The 27,934-nt window shown below is 40.3% G+C and overlaps 3 protein-coding genes across 3 annotated transcripts in view; 1 reads left to right on the forward strand and 2 right to left on the reverse strand.

The window, feature by feature from the left end:
- RANBP1 (RAN binding protein 1) overlaps positions 1 to 27,934 on the reverse strand; it is a 214,404-nt gene that overhangs the window by 9,853 nt on the left and 176,617 nt on the right. The gene's annotated exons all lie outside the window — the stretch shown is intronic.
- On the forward strand, positions 26 to 9,795 carry TRMT2A (tRNA methyltransferase 2 homolog A). The gene is made up of 11 exons (XM_068208807.1): positions 26 to 1,003; positions 1,695 to 1,803; positions 2,283 to 2,464; positions 3,317 to 3,431; positions 3,688 to 3,803; positions 4,370 to 4,481; positions 4,950 to 5,072; positions 5,364 to 5,439; positions 5,945 to 6,061; positions 6,272 to 6,368; positions 6,683 to 9,795. The coding sequence occupies exons 1-11, from the start codon at positions 423 to 425 to the stop codon at positions 6,966 to 6,968; spliced, it is 1,914 nt and encodes a 637-aa protein (XP_068064908.1). The 5' UTR covers positions 26 to 422; the 3' UTR covers positions 6,969 to 9,795.
- Positions 8,298 to 27,825, reverse strand: DGCR8 (DGCR8 microprocessor complex subunit). The gene is made up of 14 exons (XM_068208801.1): positions 27,673 to 27,825; positions 20,971 to 21,970; positions 20,394 to 20,556; positions 19,112 to 19,254; positions 18,133 to 18,415; positions 16,419 to 16,616; positions 15,955 to 16,056; positions 15,318 to 15,416; positions 14,846 to 14,928; positions 13,660 to 13,760; positions 13,224 to 13,330; positions 12,880 to 13,007; positions 12,448 to 12,561; positions 8,298 to 12,108 (listed from the first exon to the last, which is right to left on the reverse strand). The coding sequence occupies exons 2-14, from the start codon at positions 21,691 to 21,693 to the stop codon at positions 12,025 to 12,027; spliced, it is 2,328 nt and encodes a 775-aa protein (XP_068064902.1). The 5' UTR covers positions 21,694 to 21,970; positions 27,673 to 27,825; the 3' UTR covers positions 8,298 to 12,024.

The raw sequence follows: 27,934 nt of genomic DNA on the forward strand, positions 1-27,934 counted from the left end.
GCCCGCCCCGGCCCCGTCACACCGATCCCCCCCACGGGTCCTCGGAACCGGCCCCGATACCGGCCCTGCCACCGAGCCCCGGTACGGACCGCCGGCGCGGCCCCTTCCGCCCCCCGAGAAGCGTTTTTGTTGTCCCGTTTCCCAGGCGCTTTTCCCATGACCCCCCGCGCCATGGCGGCGACCGCCCGCGTCCCGGCTCAAGATGGCGCCCGCGTGAGGGAAGGGCTGATGTGTGAGCTGCTGTTTTTAATGTGCTTCAGGGCCGCGGGTTCTCTCGGGCGCGAGGAGCCGCGGCGCTGAGGGGCAGCGCTTAAAAAACAACCAGATCGTTCCTCTGCCGTCATTCTCATCGCAGCGGCCCGCCCGTGAGGCTACGGCCCCGCCCCGGGAGGTGCGCGGGGTGGCTGAGGGGTGGCGGGACCATGGCGGAGGAAGGCGAGCGCTGCGACCCCGACCGCCACGCGGCTCCTGCGGCGGAGGCTGGAGATGGGGCTGAGCCCGAGAGCCAGGCCGGGGAAGACCCCGCGGAGAGCCCCGACGTATACAGATACATTAAGGGAGACTTGTTCACCTCCGAGATTTATAAAGTAGAGATACAGAACCTGCCCAAATACATCGGGTTTAATGATGTGAAAAAGTTCCTTGCCAAGTACGGGCTCAATCCTCACAAGATAAAGCTCTTCGGGAAGCAGACGTTCGCCTTCGTGACGTTCAAGAGCGAGGAGGAGCGGGACAAGGCCATGCGGGTGCTGCACGGCGCGCTCTGGAAGAGCCGCCACCTCAGCGTGCGCCTGGCCAAGCCCAAGGCCGACCCCATCGCCAAGAAGAGGAAGCAAGAGGAGGATTCGGAGCAGGGAGAGGCGAAGCGTCCGGCTCCCTGCGGAGAGGAGCCCCTGAGCAAGCGGATCGCGGATGTGGTGACCCCGCTGTGGAACGTGCCCTACGAGGCGCAGCTGGCCCAGAAGAAGCAGGAGTGCGAACAAGTGCTGCAGAAGCTGACAAAGTAATTCCTGTTTGTAACGTAACGAGTACAAGACTTGGCCTTGTGATGGGATATAGCTAAATTCACACCAGTTGATACCTCTAAACTGAATGAGTTAGAGGTAGGTCAAAACTCGGATCCCCTGTCAAAGTAATTACAAGATAATCTGCGATGCTACAGTTTAAAAGCTGTTCCATCTGACAAAACTAGCTATTGATGTTCTTGGTCACCTTCAAAAGTTCGCTTAGTGAAGGGAAATTGGTTTTAAAGTCTGTTTTAAAGCAGAAGAATGTTTGTGCTCGTAAAAATCTGGCGTTGTCATATGAGGTAAGAGAGAATCAGTCTGTAGAGATGGCAAATTACTACTAGGATTTTCTCTTTTAAAATCCCCTCAAAATTTTATGCCTGGTCTTTGAAGATCAAAGTATCACTTCTGTCTTTTGACATGAACAAAACTGGCATTAATTATCATGCATAGGAACGTTGATAAATTCAGTACATAACCATAATGTAACCAGTACATTAAACCCATTTTCAGGTTACAGCTCTTAAAAATTGGAGAGGGTTTGCCTGTTAAAAAAATCTGGAAGAAACACTCTTCCATGTGGTAATTGGTTCTTTTTTGTGCCCTATACAAAAAAAGTCTTGTGCAACTATTGACCTCAAGTTTTCTAAATGTGTGCTTTCCATTTTTTGTTTCCGATTTGGGCAGGGAAATAGGAAATAACAACAGAGCTTTACTACCCTGGTTGTTCCTGCAGAAGCAGAAGTTTAATAAATTATGTTGCCCAGTGGAGGGAGTGAAAGCATCACCCTTGCAGGTAATGTAATCTCAGGTAAAGTGTGGAACAGGGTTAATGAGCTGAGGGTTATGTTCATTATTTTGTTTTGAGAAGACTGGACAAACTCGAGTATTTGACTTTGTCTTGTAATAAATGATGAATTTTAGATGTTGTTGTCTTTCATGTAAATACTGTGTGGAAATATTAACAGGAAGCAGAAAAATTGATAACTGAATATTATAACTTTAATATGCAGTCTTTGCAAGCCTGTGTTGTAAGCTAATATGTTCCTCAACAGAGGCAATATTTTGATATTTAAATAACAAGATTTACTAATACCTTTTCATTATTACTGTTAGTTCACACACATCAAAATCCATCAGTATTGTCCATATGAGCTAAATGTCCTGTGTCCATTTTCAAATGCATTTAACCACGTGGGATTTTTTTCAGGGGAAACTTGGCGTGTGCAAATAAATGCTTTATAAATATCTTACATAACTTTATTTTAAATCTAGACTGAATATCGCAACAAATGTGAGTTCTTGATTGGGATTGGTGTAAATCAAGAAGACAAAACTGTGGGTTGTCGTCTTGGCAAATATAAGGGTGGTACATGTGCTGTAGTGGAGCCATTTGATACTATTCACATTCCTGCTATTGCCAAAAAAGTAGTAAAAGCTTTCCAAGACTACATAAGGTGAGCATAAGTAAAATGAGTTATCCATAAAGGTTTTGGTATCTTAATCAAAAATATTTATAAATTTAATTCATGTTTGTTCTGAGCTTTGAGTGAGCTATATCAGTCTCACATTTTAGCAATTCTTTGTTTCTGCCTTGTGCCTGCATCATGGGGAGTTTTGCCCTTGCTCCTGCTCAGCTGCTCAGAGATGGGGTCAGGTACCAGCTGAACACAGCTTCATTGCAAGCAAAGGGATGTGTAAGTCTGCAGTAAAAAGTGTGTGTTACTCAGGAGCTTCTTCCACTAACTAAAAGTAAAGAAGCACTCAGAACAACATTTCTGAAAGGAGGAATTAATTAACCAAGGTCCATTGTTTTCTCTGACGAGAAGAATCATCCTACAGAAAGGAATAAACCAAAAGTTGCACATTTAAGCAAGAGTACTTTTTTAGAAAAAAGGATGCATTCTTTAAAAAGCAGTTAAATCCACAAAAATGGCAACCTCAGAAGAGTCATGAAGATGTAAGATTTGAACTTGGTGTGAAGCAGAGAAGCTAATGAAAGCATTATAAAAAGTTATGTCATTCTCTGAATGTAGTGAGAAGCTGCCTCTTGCCTCTGTAATTTTGCATGGGTTAAAACAGGCAAGAGGATTGTGTGAAGGAGGGACAGGTTATTTTGCTTTAGGAGATAACTATCCATCAGTCTTTCTTAGCTGGAAGTCATTCTTTGTTTGACAAATCAGTGTACCCTCTTTTTGTACTCAGCATTTTTTCCATCACTTCTTTTGATTCAATAAACTGTTTAATGTTACACAAAAAAAAAAAAAAAGAATTCTCTGTGTAAGTGACCAAGCTTCTGGAAATTGCAGGTCAACTCCTTACTCAGTGTACAGCCCCGAAACCTACGAAGGGCACTGGAAACAGCTCACGGTCCGCACCAGCCGCAATGGCCACATCATGGCAATTGCTTATTTCAATCCTCAGGTATTTTACTTGATATGTAATGGGCAGCCCAGGCTCAGCTTTAACTGCTTAAATTTGGTTTTATGAATTGTGCATGCAAAACAGTAATAGAAGAATTACTTGATGTGGTTTGCCTTGCTTCACTGCTCTAATTTCTGTTTAGACTAATCTGATACATGGAAATGAACAAGTAATATTCTTATGTAAAGCATATACTAAATCATATCTTGAAGTCACTAAAATTATTATTTTCCCTTCCTTCACATGAAAACTTTAGAAATTGAGTAAAGAAGAGCTAGCTGACCTGAAAATCTCTCTGGCAAAATACTTCACAGAAGGGATGGGAAAGAGCAGTGGTGTTACTTCCCTGTACTTTGTGGAGGAAGGACAGAGGTGAGGGAGTTGCCTTTTGCTTTGGGGGATTTTGGTGGTGGCTGGATTTTTGGTCTTTGCAAATTTCGTAACATTGTATTGTCTACTTCATAGAAGTAGCAGCAGTTGTTACTAATTTGTTGAAGTTATTCACCTTTGCCACAAGAGACTCCTGAAATTTCCCATTCTCTGGATAAAGGCAGCAAGAGTTTCAGTGGGTGAACTTTGCCTTTGCTGGCTGTCAAGCTATAGAAGTGTTTACTGCAGTAGATGAATGTTTGTTATTATCAAGTAACTCCTGCCTTTCTTCCCTATTTATGTGAACTTTTCAATCTCCCCATCCTCCATGGAGCACAAGGCTCACACTATCTTCATCTAGAGATGGTGGAGGTCCTTGCACACTCTGAGACATTAATGGCCAAGGAGAGTCTCCAAGAGCAGATGATAAATGTTACTGCGTAGGATGTAGCACTACGGTTTTTGGGATTATTACAGCTTTGGTAAAGATTGTAGCAAACCTGTTTGTCTTCTTTTTGTGGTTTTGATTCCCCCTCTATTTTGTCTCCTCGTTCCTCCCCTATCCCCAGGAAATCTCCCAATCTAGAAGACTTGCCTTTGGAGCATGTGGCTGGTGATAAGTACATATATGAAGAACTCCTTGGCCTAAAATTTAGAATTTCTCCTCATGCATTTTTTCAAGTAAGGATGATGTGAAGCTGCTCATTTAACTGGATCTGCCTGAATGTTCTTGAGCTTGACTAATGCTGTGGAACAAGATGTTACATACCTCGAAATTTAACTTTTTATATATTTGGTATGATTAAATAGCAGTAAGTGTTATATTTGGCTGTAAGAGCAGTGAATGACTAAGCTTGATGGGAGCACATTGAGGACAACTTTTTCTATTTACTAGTTCATTATAATTTTCCTCCTGTTTCATGGCAGCCTTTTGTAACACTGAACATGCAATAATACACTTCAGGAGTCTTGTATTACTAGTCTGTTGGCTTTTCCAAAACTTATTTCTGCCTTTCCAACACTTTAAAATGTATTTTTAGCGTATAATGATTTGTTTATTAGAAACAAGAAAACATGCTTTACTAAGACTCATTAAAACATATTTACTGTTTATGAAGAAGTAGATCTATCGGAAACTTAATTTCCCAGGTGAACACACAAGCTGCAGAAGTGTTGTACACTGCCATTGGGGAGTGGGCACAACTGAACCAAGAGAGCACCGTGCTGGACATCTGTTGTGGGACAGGAACCATTGGGATTTCTTTAGCAAAGGTTGGCAATTTCTTTTCCTGAATAGAAGCTACTTTTTACCCGTTTTTAACTGTACCTACAAGGGAAGAAAATACCTTATGTATATGAAATGCAACAGATTATGTCTTCATTTTTTGAATTAATTTGTAATTGAGCTGCCTGCAGCTGCTTTACCACATCATTATGAAAGCTCACCGTTATGTTGAGCAGGCTAGGTAGGAGTCAAAGTCCCTGTTAATTGCTGCTGGTATGAAAAATGGTTACATTCACACATACAGACCACAGAGGGATCTTTTTCCTTTGATTCTACAGAGAGTGAAGAAGGTAATTGGAATTGAGCTCTGTCAGGAAGCTGTGCAGGATGCCAAAGCAAATGCTCAGATTAATGGTGAGTTAAGCTGAAACGCTGAAGCCGTTGTTTGGTAAGGAGTAGTTGCACAGCCAGTTGTTCTTTACCTTATCTAAGCAGCCTGGAATTACATGTTGTTGATAGTGATCTTGTCCCGTTTAAACACTTAATCGCTCTTGAAAACAAACACCTTGTTAGCCCATGAGGTCGATTTTCCAGTTGAACAGCTTTTTTTTTTTTTCATTGAAAGTAAAACGTTTATTTCAGTGTAAAAATGAGATGAAACCACAGCTACCCTCTTAAAGAAAACATTAACATAGCTGGTGTTTGTGGGCTTTTGCTTTAGTCCAGATAGTGGAAGATGCTCAAATTACTGTTGTTTGAATGGTCTGAAGTTAAGTGATTGTTTAAATTAACACTGATTCCAGAGTAGACTGAACAATTTGAAGTTTCTGAGGCATCAAAACTTAATATCCAAGGTAAAGAACTGAAAGCTACTTTGACTAGACAAGTACACCAATAACATCTTTTCTTTCTCCTACAGAACTGAATAATATTGAATTTTATTGTGGGAAGGCAGAAGATATTGTTCCTTCCCTAATGAACGTTTTAGCTCCTCAGAACCTGATCACAATTGTAGATCCACCCCGAGCAGGGCTGCGTAAGTTAGGGTTTAAGTCTGTTCTCTTAATGTGTGTTGGGTGGGAAGCCAAAGAAAACGCCATTGGGATAAATTAAGTGGAGGCTTCAGGTATAGCGTGGAGCAACACTGCAGCAGTTTTGTTCATGCTGAGTATAACCTGGCATTTTTCTGTGGGGCTCTTGCTGCACACAGAACCAGTAAACAGCCGTTGTGGTTTTGATCATCTAGATTCCAAGGTAATTCTTGCCCTTAGAAGAGCTGAACATCTGAAGAAGCTCATCTATGTCTCCTGTAATCCCAGAGCTGCAATGAATAACTTTGTGGAGTGAGTGTTTCTTGCATTAAGTTAACTTACTAAATCTGGTAAGAAGAAAACTGTTTTTTGAGGAGGGGGGACCATTGCTGGATTTTTATTTGCAAGCCATGTTCCTTGAGGCTTACCTTTCACCAGAAACAGCTGGTAGCTGCAGCAGCTGGCTTGGAATGGTATTGCCCAATACACAAATCATAATGGAAATATCAGGGGTAGTGAATAAGCCTATGGGGAAGAAAATCCTCTCTGAGAAGAGCAGCAGGGATGAGCAGTGTACTAACACATTAATACATTTCTTCCTGCTCTTCTTTCCCTTTCCCATCAAGCCTGTGCCGGGCCCCTTCCAACAGGGTGAAAGGAGCCTCTTTCCGGCCGGTGAGAGCCATGGCTGTGGATCTGTTCCCTCAGACCAGGCACTGTGAGTTACTGATCTTCTTTGAGCGGCTGGAATACGCCAATGGCAGCTCTGCAGCAGCAGCACCTGCTGCCAGCGAGATCCCAGCAGCAGCCCGTGGCACCGAGGGCGCGGATGGTATCAGCCCAGCAGCCAGCGAGGGGAGCCGGGCAGCTGCTGGCCACGGGGACTGCAGTCCAGGAGAGGGCTCACCTTAACTCCTGAGAGACTTCGTAGAAACTACTTCTGCTTTTTAACTGCATCGGTAACATCACTTCTGTAACTTGCAGGTAATAAATCTCTGTACAACAGAGTAATCGCAAGGCTTCCAACTTATTTCATCATCCTAATTTGAATTTAGTTTCATTATCATCAATTCCCAGAAGGGTTTGTGTTGGAAGGGACCTTAATGATTATCTCATAACCACCCCTTTGCCATGAGCAGGGACACCTTCCACTCAAGCAGGTTGCTCAGAGCCCCATCCAACCTGGTCTTGAACACTTCCAGGGACAGGATGTTACAGACGACTAGCCCAAATCCTACTTTTCTCTTCCTGCCGAGATACATACATAATATATATGTATACATCAACTCCCGATTGGGTGTATATATACACCCAATTCCCAGAGCAGGTCATCTTGCTACAGGGACCTGGACTGACCTGTCAGTACTTCAGCATGCTCTGTTCCCCTGTCAAAACTGTGCCGTGTTTTTTCAGTATGCAAGTTAAGATTAACTATTTCAAAAATAATTTGCTTGCTAAATCTTTATTAGGTAGTAACAAACTCAGTCTAATAAAAATGCTACACTTTCCACAGTTGAAGTCAGTCTTACTCTCAGACTGTAGCATCAATGACAAGACAATAAAGGCTGTAAGTTTCCTACACCATACTGCTAAAGCTGAGATGACTTTGCTGAAGGCAGGCCCTCACCCCTGAGAAGTGACAGCCAGAACTGAACTGTACTGACACCAGCACCTTCCAGTGCACTGCCAGTGCATCTACTGGAGGTGAAGGCTCTCTGGCTCCAGAGCTCCACAAGATGCTCTCCAGTCAGGACTCGCTGCAGCCAGAGGCTCAGCAGCTCCCGTGAATGGGCTGTGATCCACACTACAGAACAGACAGCGACACTCTTGGAAGGAGTGACCACCTCAAATCTCAACTTACTTCTAATATACACGTAATATGGCCTAACACCAACAAAAAAGTTCTGCTACAGCCCATGGCTGTGCTGATACCACACCTCTCCAGTGTTTGGTACCTGCACCCAACAGGTACCAAAACCAGCACTTTGAGTTGTAACGTTTCCAGCCTTGCCACGGTTTAAGTAAAAATACCTCAATTCAAAAAAAAGGTAACGATTTCATACCAAGTGTTTAACTATGTGAACATTCAATTCCTCACCATAAAAAGTGATTCAGTATTTCCATAATCAATGAGGCTGCACTGATCTAATTTCTCTTTAAATATACCTAGAGGACTTGAAGAATAAGAGTTCCTTTCTCTATATATGCTTACACTATCGTAATACTGATCACACTGGCACATTTTATAATATCAAACTTTATTGCTCGAAACTAATTGTCTGAAAAATACACATGTAGTACTCAAAGACCAAACACAGAGGATTACATGATTGTGCAGAAAAAAAGCAAGCAGAGGCTCAGTGAAAATGAGGCTTTATAGTTGTACCAATTTAGCACTGGCACCAAGCAACTGCACCCAACACAACTCAAAACAGCAACCATTGTTACCTGCTGGGGCAATAAGGATGAACTTTGTTTTCCCATGTTCTCAGATACACATTGAAATACTGTCACCGATAATTTTATTTGGTTAATAACAGCATGGCTTCTTGCACTTCACATTTCTTCCCACAAACTTAGGAGGCTATCACTTCCTGAATTTCACTCCAGAACCAAAGTACAGTTTAGTGAATAAGATAATCATGATGCTTTTAAATACTTGGACATTACAAATATTATTTGTATAAAGCCTAACAGCATCACAGGAGAATGGAAGTTTACACACAACAGTTAAGTTTATGCATAATAATCTTTCCGAAGTTCTGAGTACCCAACTAATTCAGTTTTGTCTAATAAATATGTTTAAAAAAGCTGATGACTGGTGTTTCAGTAGGTAGCATCTGACTAGTCACCGGAAGTCACAGTAAGTTTTCTGTCAGTACCATGAAGATCTGAATGCACGTGAATTTAATCCTTAAAGTCAATATACCACACTTTTGTTGAGAAGCACATAATATGCGCAAAGCAAAATCTGTCTAATCCCCAAAGGATGGAACAGTTCTTAAAAATACACTCCATCCCTATAAAAATACCCATCTTCCCCTGGATATAGAAGGGATAAATAACAAGTATCAGTGACAAAAGCAGCAGTTTTATGCATTCATACAATCAGATCTAAACCTTTACAGCCGATTACCTAGAAAACACACAAGAGTTACAAGACAAGTTTAGGATACATCTTGAATCACACTGTAAGTGTTCATGCAGAAGCTGAAGTTAATGCAATGGTCTATCCTCTATCACAGCAGCTCGTGCTTATGTGCAAATGCAAGACTGTTACACTCCAAACAATAGTAAACATTAAAACACAAGAATACTTCACAATGACATAAACAGCAGTTACGTTGTTTGTTCCAGCAGTTATTGCGCTATTTTCTGGACATCTCTCCAGTTAAAGGCTGCAGCAAGGTCTAATACCATCTTTTGACGTTTGTTTTTGTTTAGAATGCATAATATATGTTCTAGGCTTTGGTTCACAATGAAATCTCTGGATGTTTTAATTAAGGGCAATGGTCACCTTGTGATTCTGATAGTGGCAGACTGAGGTAATACAGCAATCCTCTTAAAATTACTGAAAACAAATTGGAAAGTGAGGCATCTATGGATATTCTGCAGGTGACCTGCAAATGCATTGACATTCTGATTTCAGAAAAATAAAAATATCTACAAGGGTGATTTGTCTTTTACAGTGCCATCCAAGTACAGATTTTTCTGCTGAAAACACAAGCTGAAATAAAACCTATCTAAGAGTAATACATTTAGGCATAGAAGATAAAAGCCCTGTCTTTATGAAAACAGAAGTCCCAATAAAAACAATGAAAGAGACAAACAGCAATCACTGCTTGTCACTACTGCACCAATATTATATACCCTTCAAAACATGGAGATTTATTAAAGCTATAAAAAAAAAAGCAGAGGCAGTGGTTTTTTTTTTGTGTTTTTTTTTTTTTAAGACAGGCCACTTCTTTAAATAATAGTTTATATATTGTCTTCCAACTACCCGTATCCTGTTGTAACAGGATTACAACTCATGGAACTAAAAAACTAAATATAATAGTAAAAAATGGGTGGATTCATATTTGCAGAGACCTCCAAGCACATAATTTAAACACAGAAACAGGTCCATGACTCCTCCTGTTTAACATTATATGCAACACATTAGAGAACATTCATTTGAAATATAAATTAAAATCCACATATTTCCAAAGTAACGTGTGATGTGTGATGTTAAAAGGAGGTCTTACAATACTGATGCCAACATTTTTAAAATCCAGTAGGCACTAAATTCAATATACTGCAGCACTCTCTATGTAACATGGTAACTTAAAAACCAAAACCACACTAAAATCAGATTAAAAACAAAATAAACAAACAAAAAAAAACCCTCAAGCCCCCAGATCCCTGTCAATGTAAGTACCAGGAGCTGCAGCAGGTACAGAGAACCGACCTTTCATTCCCAACAGGAGCAGAAGGAGTGTAAAGATGGAGCAGTGCAGCTCCTGGATAAGTCACTGCAGCCCTGCCACCAGCTTGGCTTTCGCTCTCTTAAGACCAAACCAAAAAATGGTTGCAAGAGAAGAGTTCCTGCAGTCACCCAGTGAACCCCGTGTGAAAGCCACAAAGCAGTGCTTTCACACAGCCACACTATTTCTTTTGTGCTTGGCTTAATAAAGCCTCAGATGACACAGTGAGTACTGCCTGTTTGCCAGGATTGTATTTTATAGTTGCATATTTGTGATTTCCTTATTTATGAGTATAACTGGTTATGGTCTCATTCTACTTGTTACTCTAGGTCATATTCCAAATCTACATTCTAATTTTCATTACAGAAGTTACACACTTGCTTTAAAAACTAAAAAAGTAATTAAAAAAGTAAAAATAAAAACTTCCTAAAAATCTAAATTGCTGCAGTCGGACTTAAGAGTTGTGTTCATTTTTTTTTTCTAAAGTCTTTGCTTTTATGGTGCAAATTGATTAAGACTTAACTAACCAAGTCAGATGCAATCTGACACCAAACAAATGAGAAATTGTTTTATTGCTGGGAAAAGGGAGTGGAAAGTCATTGGCAAAATATTTTCAGACTATCAACCATCATCAGCTGCATTTTGGCTCCAAGCTTTGAAAACAGCCTTTCAAATTGCAGTTTTATTTTAATCATAGAAGCGGGGCTATATTTTCCCTGTTCAACTTATCTGTAAACCAACACAGGCTCTTTTCATTTAAAATAAACCCTACTAATTTTCAATCTCCAACCTGTTACTCTTAACACTACCAGGTATTCTTGTTCTTTTCAAGTAATAACAAAATCTGCATCCTCTAATCTCAAATAACTAAGCCTGGCAGGAGACAAGAAACAAGACAAAAAGAAACAGCGTTACTGGCCTAATCCTATGGCATTAGAAACATTGCTCATCACTTTCTTGTATTTGTCACCAAAGTGTCTTATCAGTGCATATTATTATGTGCTGAAATGCAACAAAACTTTTCACAAAAATAGTTTTAGGCATGTTCATACAAGAAGATGTACATATACTTCTTTTATATATACATATATATGAATGTGTATATATATAATATCAGCTTCAACCTGTACATAGATATTTTGAATTTCATACTTAAAATACATCCATTTCAAACAACATGGATGGCTTTCCAGGAGAAAGTGCTTGATTGGTTTTATCCTGTGTGAACATGCCTGTCCTCTGTGCATTTGCCCCAGTAAAGATCTTTATGATCAATTCTTTAAACCTACATATCTCAGAGGTATTAAACAAGGAAAAAAAAAAACAAAGAAAAAGAAACTAGGAAAAAGTAATATTGCCCTGATGATGCAAAATGAACAATGCATAACTGAAGCAGCTTGGATTTTAAAAGTTATCTTGCATTCTGCAGCAAACAATTTTTAAATAGTTTTTGAAAATCTAGTTCCTCCATTTGTGTTATTGCTCCTCACTTGCACATTTTCTCATTAAACATCAACAGTACAGAGAGGTTCACTACCAGGCTGAGCTGATTCCACTACTGTCATCTTGGGTTTCTTTCGGGTTTCCTCCTAAAAAATACAAAACAGCCCCCAGCACACAGTCATAAAGAGAAGAGAATCATAAAACAGTTCCAATTCTGAACCATTTCAGCCAAACTTCTGTCAATTGTTGCAAGAGGCTAACGAGGGCTAATGTTAAAAACAAATGTATAGAAGTAGGTACAATCACGTTAAGAGCCAGTTTAAAAGACAGCATGACAATCTCCCCAGACGTAGACCCCCAACGAAATTCTGAAGACCTCTCTTTACTTAAAATACTGTGTAAAGTAAGCCAAAAAGCCCTGCTCATTGGTACACGTGACCCATGACATTCACACAGTTTGTCAATACATGAGAATATATACTCACTCTTTCCTGTGCCAGTTTTTTCATTTCTTCCTGTAACTTGTTCAGGATGTGCAGATTTGGCTTGTTCTTTTTGGCATACTGCTGAAGTTCTATCACACTTCTATCAGAGGTTTCCTATTCAATAGAATCATGAGCAACAACCAATCAACTTTTTATTGAAAAACATTAATGTACGTGGAGCAAAGTTCAGTCTGTTGCATTTCTCTAGTTTAGTGTGTAATTAGTTTACCTCCTTAAGTAGGAACATCTACTTCCATTAGTTAGTTAAATAGGAGCTTTAATTTTGACATGGAAGATGCAAGATTAACACAATTATTACCGTCAATGAAATCCAAGCACCTTAAAGTTTTGTTGTAACAAAAACTTTAAGAAAAATCCAGAAGCAGAATTCCAGTCCCAGGGTAGATTATACTCTAACAAAATCCTGCTCACCTGTTTAACCAGCTTGCTATTCTCTCTGCCATACATTCGCAAGAGAGAGCCCCAATTTTTCACATGTGGATGCAATAGCTGAAGGATTTTCTGAGAAGCCAATTGCTTCCCTACTCTTTTATTTTTGCCTGTAAAAGTAACCATGGAAGTGTGTCAATACCAGCACATTACGCGATGATAGCCACAAATATTCACTTGAGTTAGTCAAAACTGAGATACCAGAGAAGAGCACGACAAGCACACAACGGGCTCGGTGGCTGAACAAGCACCCTGAGAGTGGACAGCAAAGCAGAACAGGAAGAGAGGAAGAGGAGATCACACATCACACCAGTTATTGTACTTACACCAGCCTCGCACTGTATGCTTGCCACAAGTCATGACATATTCACTCTTCTGATTTTTCCCAGGAATCACTTCAAACTTTATGGATGTATCACCCATTCCGTGGTTTCTTAAGCACAAACACAATCAAGATCACATACATGTTGATTAACAAAGTTTTTTTTCATCAGTAACTTAAGTTAAGTGAAAAAGCAACCCTGTACGAGGGAAAACAAAATACATTTGTCCAACAACTACATCCTGATCTCCAGAGGCACAAACAGCAAATGTGACTCAAAGAGGAGTCAGAGTTAACCAGGTCAGCCCCACCACGTGTCTCACAGGCCCAGGGAACTCAGCAGCTCAGGCAGGGCCACTGACAAACAGCAGCAACAAGCCAAGAGCAGGTCCTGAGCCAACACCTCACACCACACACGGCTCCCCATGCTGCAGCCTTACCTTTTAAGGCACTCATGGAGAATCTGATATGGAGACAAGAGTCCAGCTTTACTGGTGAGTTCATATACCCGTGAGTCCTCAATACTGATATGGTTAAAATACTGCAAAGGAATTGAAAAGGGTTATTGTGCTTTGTGCACGTAAAACCCTAATACTGTCCTTAACCCTAATTTCTCCTTTGCTACATTAAACCAATTCTGTTGCTCTGTGCTTAGTACTTTAAAAAGTGTTTTTAAATCCATAATGGGTTAAAAGCTGCATCATTATACTGTCACACCTAATCAAACATTTGCAGACCGAAATTTTAACTCTAATCTTACATTATTCAATATGTACATAAAAATAACAATCTTAATGAATATCATAATTTCTCCCTCAGGACAAGGTTATTTTAGCAAATTATGAAACTCTATTTACCAAAATGCTGTGGTTTACTAAAAGAGAACAGAACAGCTGTTGGCACATTTGGTATTTTATTTTAAAAGAATGGAAAAAAATTGTCTGCATTTTCTTAATGACTATTTCAGTAGTGCAGGGCATACAATACAGTTCTAAGTTGAAGCAAGGGTACAAACAACTCCTGTATATTACTTCATTTTAGAAAACATTTCTTTCTGGCTGATCACCGATTTTTCCTTTACTCCTTACTGATGGTATCACCAATCAATGAGCTACTTAATTCTCCTAGCACCTGAGAAAATAGCACAACTGTCCTCTTAAAGAAGTTTTTCCTTTGATTTTCTCAAATGTCACTGCCCCAACTAAGGGATTGAACTGTGTGGTAATAAAAACATCTCAGAAGCCTGAGCATTTTTACTTCTTCCTTGGATCACACAAAACCAAACAGCACCTAGCTCTGAACATTTCCTGGCACCAACCAGAGGATTCTGGAAGGCAGGGCAGTACAGGCAGTCTGCTGCCTTGGAACATCTCAGGGGTTCAACAAGTGACCTGTTGGTCAATAAAGAACCAGTTCTCTGCATCAGAGCAAATTTTCTGATCTATTCCAATAGAAAAAAAAAAAGTATTTCCTTTGCCCTAAGTCTTGCTTTAAATGGAGGATTTTACACTTCCATTTGACTGAGGAAACAGTCTTACTAATTTTCAGTAACATTTCTGATAATAAATGTACAATGTTTTAAAAACTAACTTAAATTATGCCAGCCAGGAAGCATGAGCTCAGTACCTCAAGTTCTTGACTGTCTTTGGGCTTCTCCTCAGAGGTCTGTTTAACAAAGTCAGGAATAAGGATTTCCAGTGTAGCTCGAGCTGCAGAAAGTGATTAAACATCTTCATTAGGTTTATTTTAAACAAAAACATCTCATCTATAAATTGTCAGGCATTTTCTTCTGGTAAGAAATTCATTCACACTTTTCAAGGGAAAAAACGTCTAGTTCAACTTGAATATTAAAGCCTGATAACTAATTAAAATATGAAGAAACTACTTTTTAGAAGTGCCTACAAAAGGAAAAGTATCTTAGTCTCATTTTAGAAGTGACATAGTGCCTTTAAGACCAAAACACAGAGTTATTATCACCCCCTAGTTCTTACAGCCAAACCCCAGTACTGAATTACTATGGCCCTTGGAACCCCAGAATGGGTACAAAAAGCAAATAGAAACAATTCAGCAGTTGGTACTGAGAAAGAAAAAACGTTACCAGCTTTATTCTTGGCAAGTTTTTTGCTGCTGGCAGTTCCTGCCCCATAAGTTACTCCATCAATAATCACTGAGGCTCCAAAAGGTTCACTTGGGTTCTCTGGAAATGGAGGAGAAAAGTAAAGAAAGCTTTTTGGAACTCCTGATGTACATGAAATATCACCACTATCAAGATTTGTTTTCATTTCAGCTTCAAGAGGGATGAAATTGGTTTATTCTTCATGAAGACCGAAAAGCTGTTTAGCTAACAGAGTTTACCATTAACAGACTTACCACCATATACTTCATTCTTCCAAATAAAAAACTTAAAACATTTTAAGAGACCACTGGTAATCTGCCAGAACTCAAATTCCACATTTTTTGCATCATGGTGTGAATACAAGAGCTACACATTCTGATATAGAAATTTTAGTTGTGTTATGCACTGCATATACAGGAATAGCATAACTCTGAATAATGGTAAGGTACCCTCAAAAAAACCCCACACAAATGGGAAAAGCAAGAATTAATCGAACATACATTGTAACACTTAGGGTATATTAACCTAATTCCAGTTCTATTCTTCATATACACAACATCTTTGGATTCTTGATTAAGCATCAAGACCAGGATAGAGTTGTTTAAGGAAACAGACTTACCACATTCAAAGAAATTGTAAACAGGGCGAACCTTTAGGACTCGTTGCATATATTCATGCAAGATGCAAACTTCAGACTTCCCATTGGGATTAATGACAAACTCTGTAAAAAAGACAGGAAGAAGGGAAGAAGCTGATTAGTTCCAGTCTTTGAAAGATAATGTCTGTTACAAACAAATCAATATGAGCAGCACTCAGCAGTAACAAGAGCTGAAGGTAGTCATTACTTACCAGGACTGTAACCTTAAATAAAAATATTTTTGTTTAGAAATTAGTCTTTTGAATAGGAAGTGCATTTTGACAGTATTTTTCCTTTCCTATGTAATATACGATGGGTCAAAGAATACAAAATACTGGATCAGGAACTAAGGGGACTTATTACAGGATTTTTTTATTTTCAGTCAAGCTTAGAGCTGCAATTAGTCTTCAACGCAGCCTATCTGATCTCCAGGTAGATCAGCTCACCTTTCTTTATAGGTGCATCCTGCACAGACAGGGTGATGAGTTTCTGGTTGGCCGGCAGGATGGGCCGCTCGGACTCCGCCTGCTTCCGCTTCATCTCCCGGTTGAACTGGCGTCGCTCGGCCCAGGTCCGGAATTTTTTTACAGTCACTTGTTCAAAGTCAAAACGCTTTTCGAGATAGCGTCTAAAATCTTCCAGATCTGAGAAACACAACCAAGTTACTCTCTCTGCTTCACCACTGAACAAACATTAAGTTCTCCATTTTCGCTGTTTTAAATGTGCTGTAATTATTTTCTTAGACTAGGAACAAAATGTTTAGATGCTGTGTTGGACTAACAGAAATAATTTTAAGTTCTCCTACTATATTAAATTAGATTAAATGCAAAATGTTGTGTAAACCAGAAAACAAAACAACAAACCATTTTATTCTGCCACTTGATGATTTTACTAATCCCTAACCAGCACCAATATCCAACACAATATGCAACAAAACACCAGTAATTGTCCTGCTTCAACATCTAATCACCTTCCCTTTACCTGAAGCAAGGTACACAGTGAATACAGTAGTTGTGCTTTCAGCCTCAGTTCCCTGAAGCCAAACCCAACTGTTGCTGCCTACCTATTATGCAGTGTACCATGAAACACTGTACAGTGATGTTCCATGAACTCCATGGGTATCTGCAGCCTCTATGCAGAATTTAACACATTAAAATTCACATACAGAGTACTAAAAGATTGCCCCCTTTCAGTACAGCTGCTTCTCCTTTATAGGACAGTCTGCAAATATAATCAGCAAAAATAAAGAGTAGCATCCACAGATGTAAACAAACAAAAGCAAGCTGCTGGTATTGTTTCCTTCCACAAGGAATTCCAAATGCAAATCATGCTTATACTCGATCACTCAGTATCTTTTTCAGTAATACACAACAGATCCTATTTAAAGAGAGAGACAGACAGGTGAACTTCATGTAGAAAAATAAGTGCTTACTGGTTTGAATTTTGCAGCTAAATATTGATGATTTGGGGTTTTTTTCCATCTTTTGGCACGGTTTTTGGACTGGACATGACACATGTAATAACAAGGACAAGTTTTATGTCTGATCACTACAAAGACAAATGGCAGCCTACGACCCATACCAATACTCTGAGCAGCAGAAATTTACTGGATGGGATTCTCGGGTATGCAGATGTGATAAGCAACACATGAGCTTCTTCTCCAACTTCCTCTCCGTTGTGTGGTGATTTTGACATGGTTTCTTTAGACAACTTTTTGTGTAGATGCTATCAGATTTGCATAAATAAAATAATGAAGCATCACACCCCTCTGTATGAGTGCAATTATATTCGCATGACTTAGTCTGCTAAACTTGTGCAAATACAGAAATATAGTTTAACTACATTTATCTTAAGAGATCATCCTGAAAATAGATATAACTCAGCCAATTCAGAGAGCGCACAGAAAAGCCTACTTGAGGAAGTCACATGAACGCATTTGATGACAGCAAATGAACACACTGACATAACTGATTCTTATATTGAGACGAAGTCTACAGGACTAAACTACCAAAGTGTTCACTTTTTATGTGTAAAACCTTTCCATGTAGATTCTCAGGGCTTCAGGAAGGATTGTAATTCAGTAGCCAAGTCTGGAATAAAATTTCCGAAATGCCATTACCCCAGCTCAAGTCAAGAAAAGAGTCTACTTCCCATACATACCTACAGATTCATCTTTACATACTTCAACTTTGGCCTTAACTTGTCCCAAAGCTCCTTGTGCTGCATCTCCCCCAGAAGGGTCTTTGTCATCTAAAGGCCCAGAATCAGCAGCAGTGGAATCTGGTTCTTCTGTTTGGCAGTCCAGTTCTGAGGATTTATCTAGATGCTTTACAGGTGATACTTCCCCATTTGGGGTTATGTCATTGTTTTGTTCCCTTTCCTCATTTTCCTTCATTTTTTTGTAATGAAAGCAGGGAATGCTACTAAGGGGAGGATCATGTTTCTGCAAATACAAATAATACAGAAGGTTTCAGTATCTCAAGGTCACCAAAGTAAAACACAAACCCAAAAGATGCAAGCAAGATGGAAGGTATTTGTATTCAGTATAGGCTCAAGCTCCTCTTTGGTCAGTAAAGTCATTCTACTCAAGAGCTGAGCAGGGTCACTCCTGGGGGGCCTTCACACTGTGTGACACTGACACCATCCTGCTGGTTTAGCTCCAGACTACAAACTGTTCAGCTACGTGCAAATACTGCATGCTTTCATAAAATCCACTGAACTTTCCTGAGGCATAAGCCCATTGCATTAAATCCAATTTCTGCAGATTCCTTGGGTGCAAGAATGTCATATCCTTACTTCTGCAAATGTGGACCATAAGCCACAGACTAATTTATAGCTACAAATAAATGATCCTTAGATATATGTCATGGTGCATTAAAGCCCCAATTCTGCAGCCGTACTAGAAAAGTGAAGGCACCAAACAAGATCATCTCATTCACTTTAACTGCCCAAACAGAAAAACAAAAGCACCCAAGAAAAATTGTATCAGGTTTTCAAACACAAAATACTTTCTTTTTCAAGGATCTTAATTCAAACACCGGAAACAAGCCTGCCAAAGCAGAAAAATATTCAACTGCTTTCAGGAACATAGCTCAATTTTTAATCTTAGTTAAGTATTTAAAAAATTGACAGCTCTCACCCTTATGCTTCCTGTTCCCAAAAAATAAGGTCTAGACCAGGTAACAACTCTAGATTCTCTGTGCAGATATACAGGAATGCCCGAATTATGGAATGTCATGATCCATCCATCTGGCAAAGGCTCTGTAGGAGGGCGGCCACGACCTTTAAAGCAAATAATGGCTTTAAACTTGGATAGACTGCTTAGAAGAATAGGAAAAAAAAAAAAAACCCAGGTTTTTATTTATTGCCTTTTCGGTCCCAAAGAATAAAATGGCACTGAAACAAGATTAACAATGTTTTGTAGAGAGATGTTGTTTTAATAACAAGGTATATGCCTCTAACCCAGACTCCTGCAAAATTACAGATTCTATGATGTTCTCAACTAAAGGCAATAGTAGCAATAATTTTTATACAGACTGGTTTGTTTCATCACTGAATTCTCTTTTCTTTAGTCTTTTTATACTTATCACAAGCACCACTGGAAAGTATTTATTGGAAAAGTCATAGTTGCTTCAGAAACAACTTCATTTTCCATTAAATTTTTTTCACTTTACACTCGGGAATAAATTTGCATGGAAATACCACCAGGTTCACAGACCCAAACAGCCAGCAAAGAGCTCATCTCTAAACCAAGGTCTCATGTCTCTCTAAATCACAAATCAGAGACTATTTATCTTTGCTGGAAGTTTCCTGGCAATCCTCTGTTACTATACAATTTTGAAGCAAAAAGGTATTTGGTTTTTTATCAGAATACAGTGAAGCTGTAAAATACTCCTCTAGTACATGTTTAAATTTTAATTCTAATTCAGAATCTTTTCCATTACATTGTTCTTGATGGGTTTGTGTTCTCAGCTCTTCTTTATTAGCAGTTTCTAACACAATGAAATCAGATAAATGTAAGCCACTGACTTTTCTAGTTATTATATTTAACCTAGATGGCATTCTTGGAGACCTCACATCAGGCAATTTCAACAGCAGAAGTAACTGAAGCAGGAAAAAGGCCAGAATGTCCAGAGACAAAAGCCCCAGATCACCCTTGTTCACCTCATTACTTTACACAAATCCACACACTAAAATATATTCTTATTACATACAATAGATCAAAAGCAAAAATCAAATTCACTGTTTAAGAATGTGAAAAATCATATTCCACAAGAAGAAGCCTCCCGACAATAAAATTCTCCAACACAAAAATGATTCAACACAAACTGCTTTCCCACACTTTGCTTGCTGATATTCTTTTGTTCTACAGACACGAGCCATAGACAGGACCTACAGTTATTAAATGCACATTAACTTACTCTTCAGCACAGTTTTAATTTTGGTCATCATTGGCTGCACGCTTGTCTCTCCATCAGACTGGTGATCACTTTCACCACCGTATTTCTCATTATCTAGTCTCCTTGTCTTGGGTGCTCGAAGACCTTCTTCCAGCAGAGCATCCACATCATTATCAAAGTCATCCTGAAAGAGACTTCATCAGACACTATCCTCCTGGGCCTACCAACCTCCCTTTTCCCTTGCAAAGAGAAAACAGATATTTTTGATATGCACTTCCACACAGAGAGAAACTAGAAATTTCCAATGATTCCAGTAATAAGACTGAAAAATAAGAAAATAAGTGTGATGATAAAATGAACTGCAATTGCGTGAGAAGACTTTTAAAGGCTATTTTTACACAAAACTAGAGAAGCTGCAACACAACTCAGAAGTTTGACTAAAATAGTTTACAGAGTTTCTCAGCCATAGGTCTGTCTCTAAAAATTCTGCGGCTTTGACTCCTGTACTGCACACTTCTAGAAGAGATTATTTCTTTGCATATTTTTTTCTAGCCACTTGGAAACATCTTACCCAGGAAAGACCTGTGGATTTACTTACCTCATAGGAGAAATTCAAGGTTTCTTCATCCACTTTATCTCTTTGAACGATTGCTTTAGACGTGAACCCTCCTCCTTCTTCATCTATTTCCATCAAATTGTCGGTAAAGTCTTCTAGCTCATCCAGAACTGCAAATTCCACTCTCTTTTCCTGATCAATATCATTTTCATCATCCTTCTTGTCATCACTTTCACCCCCTATCCCTGCAGCTTTACCATTACTACCACCGAAAGGACAAACATGCAAATCCCCATTGACATTATTAGCACCAAACTCTGTATCTGCCTTATAATCCTGCTCAACTCCAGTGTACAGAACTTTCCTATCTTTGCTTTTGCAGCTTTCTGTAAAGCTAACACTAATCTTCACATCCTTCAGTAACTTAAGATCTGGGGTGAACTTTCGAACTGACGGTGCGTGACGAGCAGTTCTCGGGCTTTGGTCACTACTGTTGGGGTCTATGATAAGACGACTTTTGTAGCAGGCAGATCCCTTTGTGAGCAGCTGTGTTCTGCAGAGACTGTGCGTGTCCCCAGCAGGGGTATCTGACTGTCCATCACCACCAGAGCCAACGTCCATTACCTCTGCGTCACTGGACGTTTGCAGGGGAGGTGGTGGAGGCTGTTCGTTGGGCGGCAGAGGTGGGCGACAAGAGTGATTCTCCACATTCAGTTCTCTTGCAGGTTCTTTAGGGAGGGGTGGTACATTTTCATAGTTCTCCATTTTTAAAACTACTGTTTTTAAAAAAACAATGCTTTAATAAATGTTTGTCCCTATATTTCTAACATGCATAAGTCCATCAGGATAGGTTTATCATGTCTTATTCAATATGCAACACTGATGATTCAGTTAAGCTGACTACATTGTTCTTTTCATTAATGTAGACAGCTTTCAGAATCACTGTCTCAATTATTGGAAATCACAATGCATTCAGCTTAAATAGCTGAAGACTAAGAGTGCATCTTCACTGGACAAGCTGGTCTCCTTTTCTTCTTTCAACCTACAAGAGGAAAGAAAAAAAATTTTGTCACAGGAAAAAAATGGAAATAGTATCTCAGGCAGAAAGAAAACATGTCACTTCTTCTAGCATAAATTTCAAGTAGAAGAGTGACACTTTCACAGTGAGAAAAGCAGGGTACCCAGATACCATCTTGAATGCGGCCAAAATTAGAGTGGTTTTATCACTCGAGCTGTACACTAGCACAAGAATTTACTAACACAGTTGCCTTTATGATTAGCTGATTAACTCTGCTTTGTTAGCAGGCAGGGCATTAAGCATGACAGACTAAAAACTGCATTTTGGGGAAGTTCTCCCATAATCTGAAACAAGCTGGTATGTAAGCCATACTTACCCACACAGCAGAAAGGATAATTAGCTTACAGTTTAAGACAATCTGCAAAACCAACAAGATTTTAAAGACTATGGTCATGGCTTTTCAAAATTTAAGTCATCAGCTACTTCTGAAATCTCACAATTTACTAAAATATCACAGAAAATTACTCTCTAGATAACCAGATACTAGACATTTGATCTTGTATTTTGCACTATTATAGGACTACTTATTTATTATGTCCAAGGAATTCAGGTTCAGATATACAGCATTAAACTTTAAATTACTTTTGGAAGGTATTTAGAAGCCTATGTTTTAGGGAATTTAACCTGGAAAAAGTATTCAATTCCTCTAGGAAATTTTACAGGGCATGGGGAGTGTTTGTTTAAGGCTTATGTTTAAAGCTTATTTTTCACATTAGGTCATTCTTTCTACCATGTCTGTGATGGCTTCTTCCATTATACTTTTGTCATCTGTGCAGGACCATAAGCACCTGGGGAAAAGAAGGATCATTTCTTACCTGCTTATTTTGGTTTCTCCAAGTCCCTCCATGCCAGCCCAAACCAGGCTTAAATCTTCCTACAAGCTAGAAAAGAAGCACTGCCACTCTGCCCCAGGCAGCCAGCTGGCTGAATCGGCTCTGTTTAAAGTACTCCCAGCTAGCAGAGAAAGTCTTCCTGAGTACTTTGGAAAGACAAGCTCCAAGATCTCTCACGTTGCTGTGTAACATACAGGACAGAAGGTCTAGGTTGTCATGAGGGACTTAGAGAAACCAAGGGTAATTCTCTCATGTATCTCTATGCCAGCCCAGGCAGAACAAACCAATAGCAATATCCAAACACCAACTGGGGCAAGGCACAAAGCTGGGAAGCAGAAGTTGTAATGGGATCAATTAAAATTCAGCAATATACAGAAGTTACCTACCTGGAAGCTGGAACAATATAGAGCAAACTCTAATATGGCAACAAAGCAAGTTTTGCTGGGGCAGCAGAGGAATTCAAATTTTGTAGTGTTTTTTAAACCTACTCAGAATTGTGACACATCCAACATGCTGAGTTTGACACGCTTTATAAAATTACTAAGGAGAAAAACTGACAAGAACTCTAAAATAATCCCATCTTCTCTGATACCAACACATTAATTCTCAGATTGAAAAACGGCTCATTCACCAGTAAGACAATCAATTCTATAGGTCTAATTCCATTCCATCTTCAGTTCAATGACCTCAATACAATGACCTCAGCAATGAACAGTTCCTTCATCTTTCAACAGGTTCTGGTATGTATAACGTAGAGAACACTCCTAGAGATAAATTTGTCTATAAATTTCCTCATCTTCAGATTAAAAAAGTGAATGACAAATTATTAAATTCTTCACAGTGAATCATTAGTGTCTTAATTCTGAACAAAATAATCAAAAGTCACAGCATGAGTTCAGTAACTCCTGGAAACTAAGTGCCCAAGTCATCTAATTTTTCCATCTTACAGAGTCTTCTAAAGAATCTTGAAAAGAGCAAGCAGAATTTCCACAGAAATGGAATACTGAAGTCAGCATTCTAGAATTTGAAGGAGCAAAACCTTCCCTTGTGTTCAAGGAGCTCCCTGGTCCAATGAGAAAGACTTATTTTTAACAAGGCTAAGACATGATCGTGAATGCCACTTCCAGACCCCTGATACATGTCCTGCTCCTATGCTAAAGTGTTTTAACACCTCCAATGTCAAAACAGAACTTTACCTGCCCAGCTTGGGTAGTTCACTGATACAACACCTCTGCTCTTTGCAGGAAAGATGCCTTGTTATTCTATTCAAGCACTGGTAACAACTATATTCTTCTTGTCTTCCCTTTCTTGCTGGCTGTGAAATGATGAATAGCTGAACGATGAACAGCAAATCACAGCCAGGGATTGTCTGCTCCTCAGCACACACTGGGTCAGGAAAAGTACTAGACCAAGACCGGTTCAAATGAGCTTTTTCCATTTCTAGCCAAGAACCTGCCACACCCCTAGGGTAAAATGATAGGCTGGTAGTAATGCCAAAAAGATTTTTGCTTTTTATACATTTTTCATATATTTGCAGCTCTGCAGACTACTATTATACAGTTGTACAGCTCCTTAATTAACTCTGGTACTTTTCCTACCCTTTCTCTTAGACTTTAGAACAATAAGCTGACCTTCTAAACACATTCCTGGAATATTGTTTAGTCTTATTCTAAGCAGGGGACCTCCAATAAGACATAATAAGAAGTGGGCAGAGACCCCTTGGACCAACTCCAAGGGGCTGACCCAGGGATGGGTTACTGGGGCAAATGAATCTCCTGGGTGTACCTGTTAGATACCCTAATTAATTAACCTTATAATAGTAGAAATCTGGTGCCAGGTGTGCCCATCATGACAGGACATCTGGAAACTTCCAAAGAAAGGTCTGTTTGTTACTATTCTAACACTTTGCAAGGGTTTTTTGTCTCTTTTGATTATAGGTAACAGTAGCTCTACAGTTACAGTGGGTTACAATACCTGCTTAACAGCCACAAAAAGCAAGGCAGAACCAGTGGAACACAGGTCCAATTCCCATCTACTTCCCTGCCAGCTGACATTACAATATGCCCTTTATATCAGGGGCTGGGAAAGAAAAAAACAAAAAAACCTCAAAAACAAAGCAACAAAAACACTGAGCTATCAGGTATTTGAAGAGACAGACAGAAGGGAGAAAAGACAAAAGGAGGAGTTAGATGAGCTTGTAGGTTACAAACAGCCAAAAAGGCCTTAGACAAGGGAACAGAACAGCCACACACTAAAAGGCACAGCATACCAAGTTACATGGTAACATAAGTCAGTTTCCTATTGTCATCCTTCACTGAATTGTCCTGAAATAACAGATTTTATTCTCCAAGGCTCCACCAAGTTCCATTAACAGTTTCCATAAAGATTCCTTCCAAAGAGACAAACACCACTGGCAGCTGCAGCAGGCAGTACAAGCACTGAAAATGTGAGTGCACAGCTCATGTTCTGCAGATTACAGCACATGGAATTTCCATATCCTTAACGCTTATTTTAGCTAATCATTTTAAAAAGTTTCATGCCACAAAGTAAACTAAACAATGCAGATATGGGAGGGCATTTAAATGTAATATAGCAAACTGCATAGGTCCCAAGGACAGCAGAGTAATCTTAGCCTGGTTGTCTTACAGATGTCCTTTAAATGCAGAAAGGAAAAAACCAAAACTACTTTGTTTAGTAAGTACCGCTGCCCATTCCCACAATCAGACAGAAAAGGGATGGGAGAGAAATACACAGAGAAAAGGGTATCCTTTTTCAAGGGAGAAAAAAAACAGCATGTTAAAATTTGGAAATTTTAGTGTCACCCAAACTCAAAGAAAAATTCCTTTCTGTTACAGCAGGTCAGCAGTCTAGAAATAAATTTAATAAAGAACATATTTTCTTTACAAATACATGTAGCTGCAGCAAGGAACAGCATAACACAGATACTCTCTTCAAAAAGTCACTTTTAAAAAGAAACTCTGTCAGACTGTTTACTTCACATTCAGTAGACCCCAAAAGGAAGAGTGGCTCAGAGCAAACTCTCCTTATTTGCTAACCAAATACAAAGTCCTCCTCCTCATCCTCCAGCCCCAAATGGCAACTCAGGTGCTGATCCATTAACCCACGTCAAAGTTATTCCCCACTCACAGTAATCTACCTTCTTTTCATTAATACCTAGTGTGCCTTTTCAACACATACAACTCTAGAAATAAGTTAATCCTATTTATTACCACTGCTAAAAAAAACCCCGAAACAAACCCGAAACAAAACCTGAAGAGACTGGATTTATTTTCTTTAAGCCAGAACAGAAAGTACTAGAAGAAAATATCCTTTAAGATAATACTACATGTAAGAACTCAGCTCTCCTCATCATCAGCTTTAGTGTAGAAAGGTTCTGAACGATACAACCACTTTGTGTAAGTCAGTCACCAAGGATGGTTAAGAAAATGCAGCCAGAGCCCAATAATAACATTATCAGTGGCAAATACAGACAAGGCTCAAGAACTTCCCAGGTTCATAACACTTCATTCCATTTCAGAACAAACAGAGTACATAATTTTGGAAAGCCATCCTCAGAAACAGCAAAACAACAGTTGCTTTTAGAGCTTGAGCAGTTTGCTGGCATGGTTTAGATGGCTTGATTAATTATGTAAGACAAGAAATTGATTTACAAAAAGCAAAAATGAGAGCCTAGGAAAGAGAAAATATATTCTTCCTTTCCCATCATATGTAAGCTTCTTACTTGAAAAGAAAAACAACAGACATAAGGAACAAAAATCCCTTCTCTTCCTCTAAAAATGCAAAACAACCCTGATAATCAAAAAGAGCTGCCTAGCGACCCAACTCCTCATCCAGAACTAAAAAGAGGAGCCCCCAAGTTTAATTACCCAAACAGAACAACCTCTCAAATCACAAAACAAAACAGATCTACTTCCAAGACCTCTAACGGAATAAAGAAAACTGAACGTGTTCACCCAATTCCAGTTTATGGTCGAGCAACGCCTGGGTATTCAGGTCTCAGTGGGCAAACAAACTTTGCAGACAAACCCAAAGCTTAAGGAAAGGAGGTCCAAAAGAACGAACTGTTTCCAATTAAAAAAAAAAGTGAAGAAAGTTGGGAGAATTAACCTTTCGGAGGCTGAAGGAGATAATTTGCTACTAATAAAAAGAACACATTAGGAAGAATCCTGAGAATTACAGAGACATCACATTACCTTCAATGTACCAGAATTAAAAAATTCCCTGCGCGCCCGCACACACCTCGATGCCTTTCCTTCCCAACTCTGCTGCGGAGCCGAGCCACGCTCCCGGCCCCTGTACAAAGGGCTGCGTGCGGCGGAACCGCCGCGCCTCCCTCGGCCCAGACCCGCACGGACCTGAGGCACGGCCGCAGCCGCTCCTCCCCACCGCCCCCGGAGCAGGAGGGGCCGAGGGCACACACACGGCCTTGCCTTCCCTTCCCTTCCACCATCCCGAACACAATCCCACGGCGAGGCGACTGGGGGTAGGCGGGAAACGAAAAAAAACTCCCCCAAAAGACAAAACAACCGAAGAAAAATCCTGAACAAAACAAAACATCAGCTCTGAGCGGAGGCCGCTCAGGCCGGGCGCAGGGGAAGCGCCGCACGGCAATACCACCCGGGCAGGGCGGCGCCTTCCAGCGATGGGGATGCCGGTGCTCGGGAAGAGGCTCCTCTGGGCTCCGCGCCCGGGGGCCGCTCCGGGCAGGCGGCAGGAGCGCGGCGGGCCCGCTGGCGCCGCGGCCTGTGGGGCGGAGGGGTTGGTGCCCGCGCAGGCCCGCCCTGCCCGTCACCCCGCGGGGCCCGCACCCACCTGGGCCATCCCCGGCGGCCCCGCCGCTCCTGTGCCGGGGCTGCGGGTGAGGACGAGCCCGGCCGCCTCACGATCGCCGTCCCGCACTCCGCGCTGCCGCCATCTTTAAACGCCTGCGCTGGGCCCCTCCGCTGCCCGGGGGCGGGACCCCGCGCGCGCCGAGCCAATGGCGTCCGCAGCGTCCGCGGTCGCCGATTTGAAATCCCGGCTGCCATTGGCCCGTTCCCGTGCCTGTCACCGCGTTCCGCCAATAGAAACGCGA

This window comes from Anomalospiza imberbis, chromosome 18 (assembly GCF_031753505.1).
Source record: "Anomalospiza imberbis isolate Cuckoo-Finch-1a 21T00152 chromosome 18, ASM3175350v1, whole genome shotgun sequence".
Taxonomy (NCBI): domain Eukaryota; kingdom Metazoa; phylum Chordata; class Aves; order Passeriformes; family Viduidae; genus Anomalospiza; species Anomalospiza imberbis.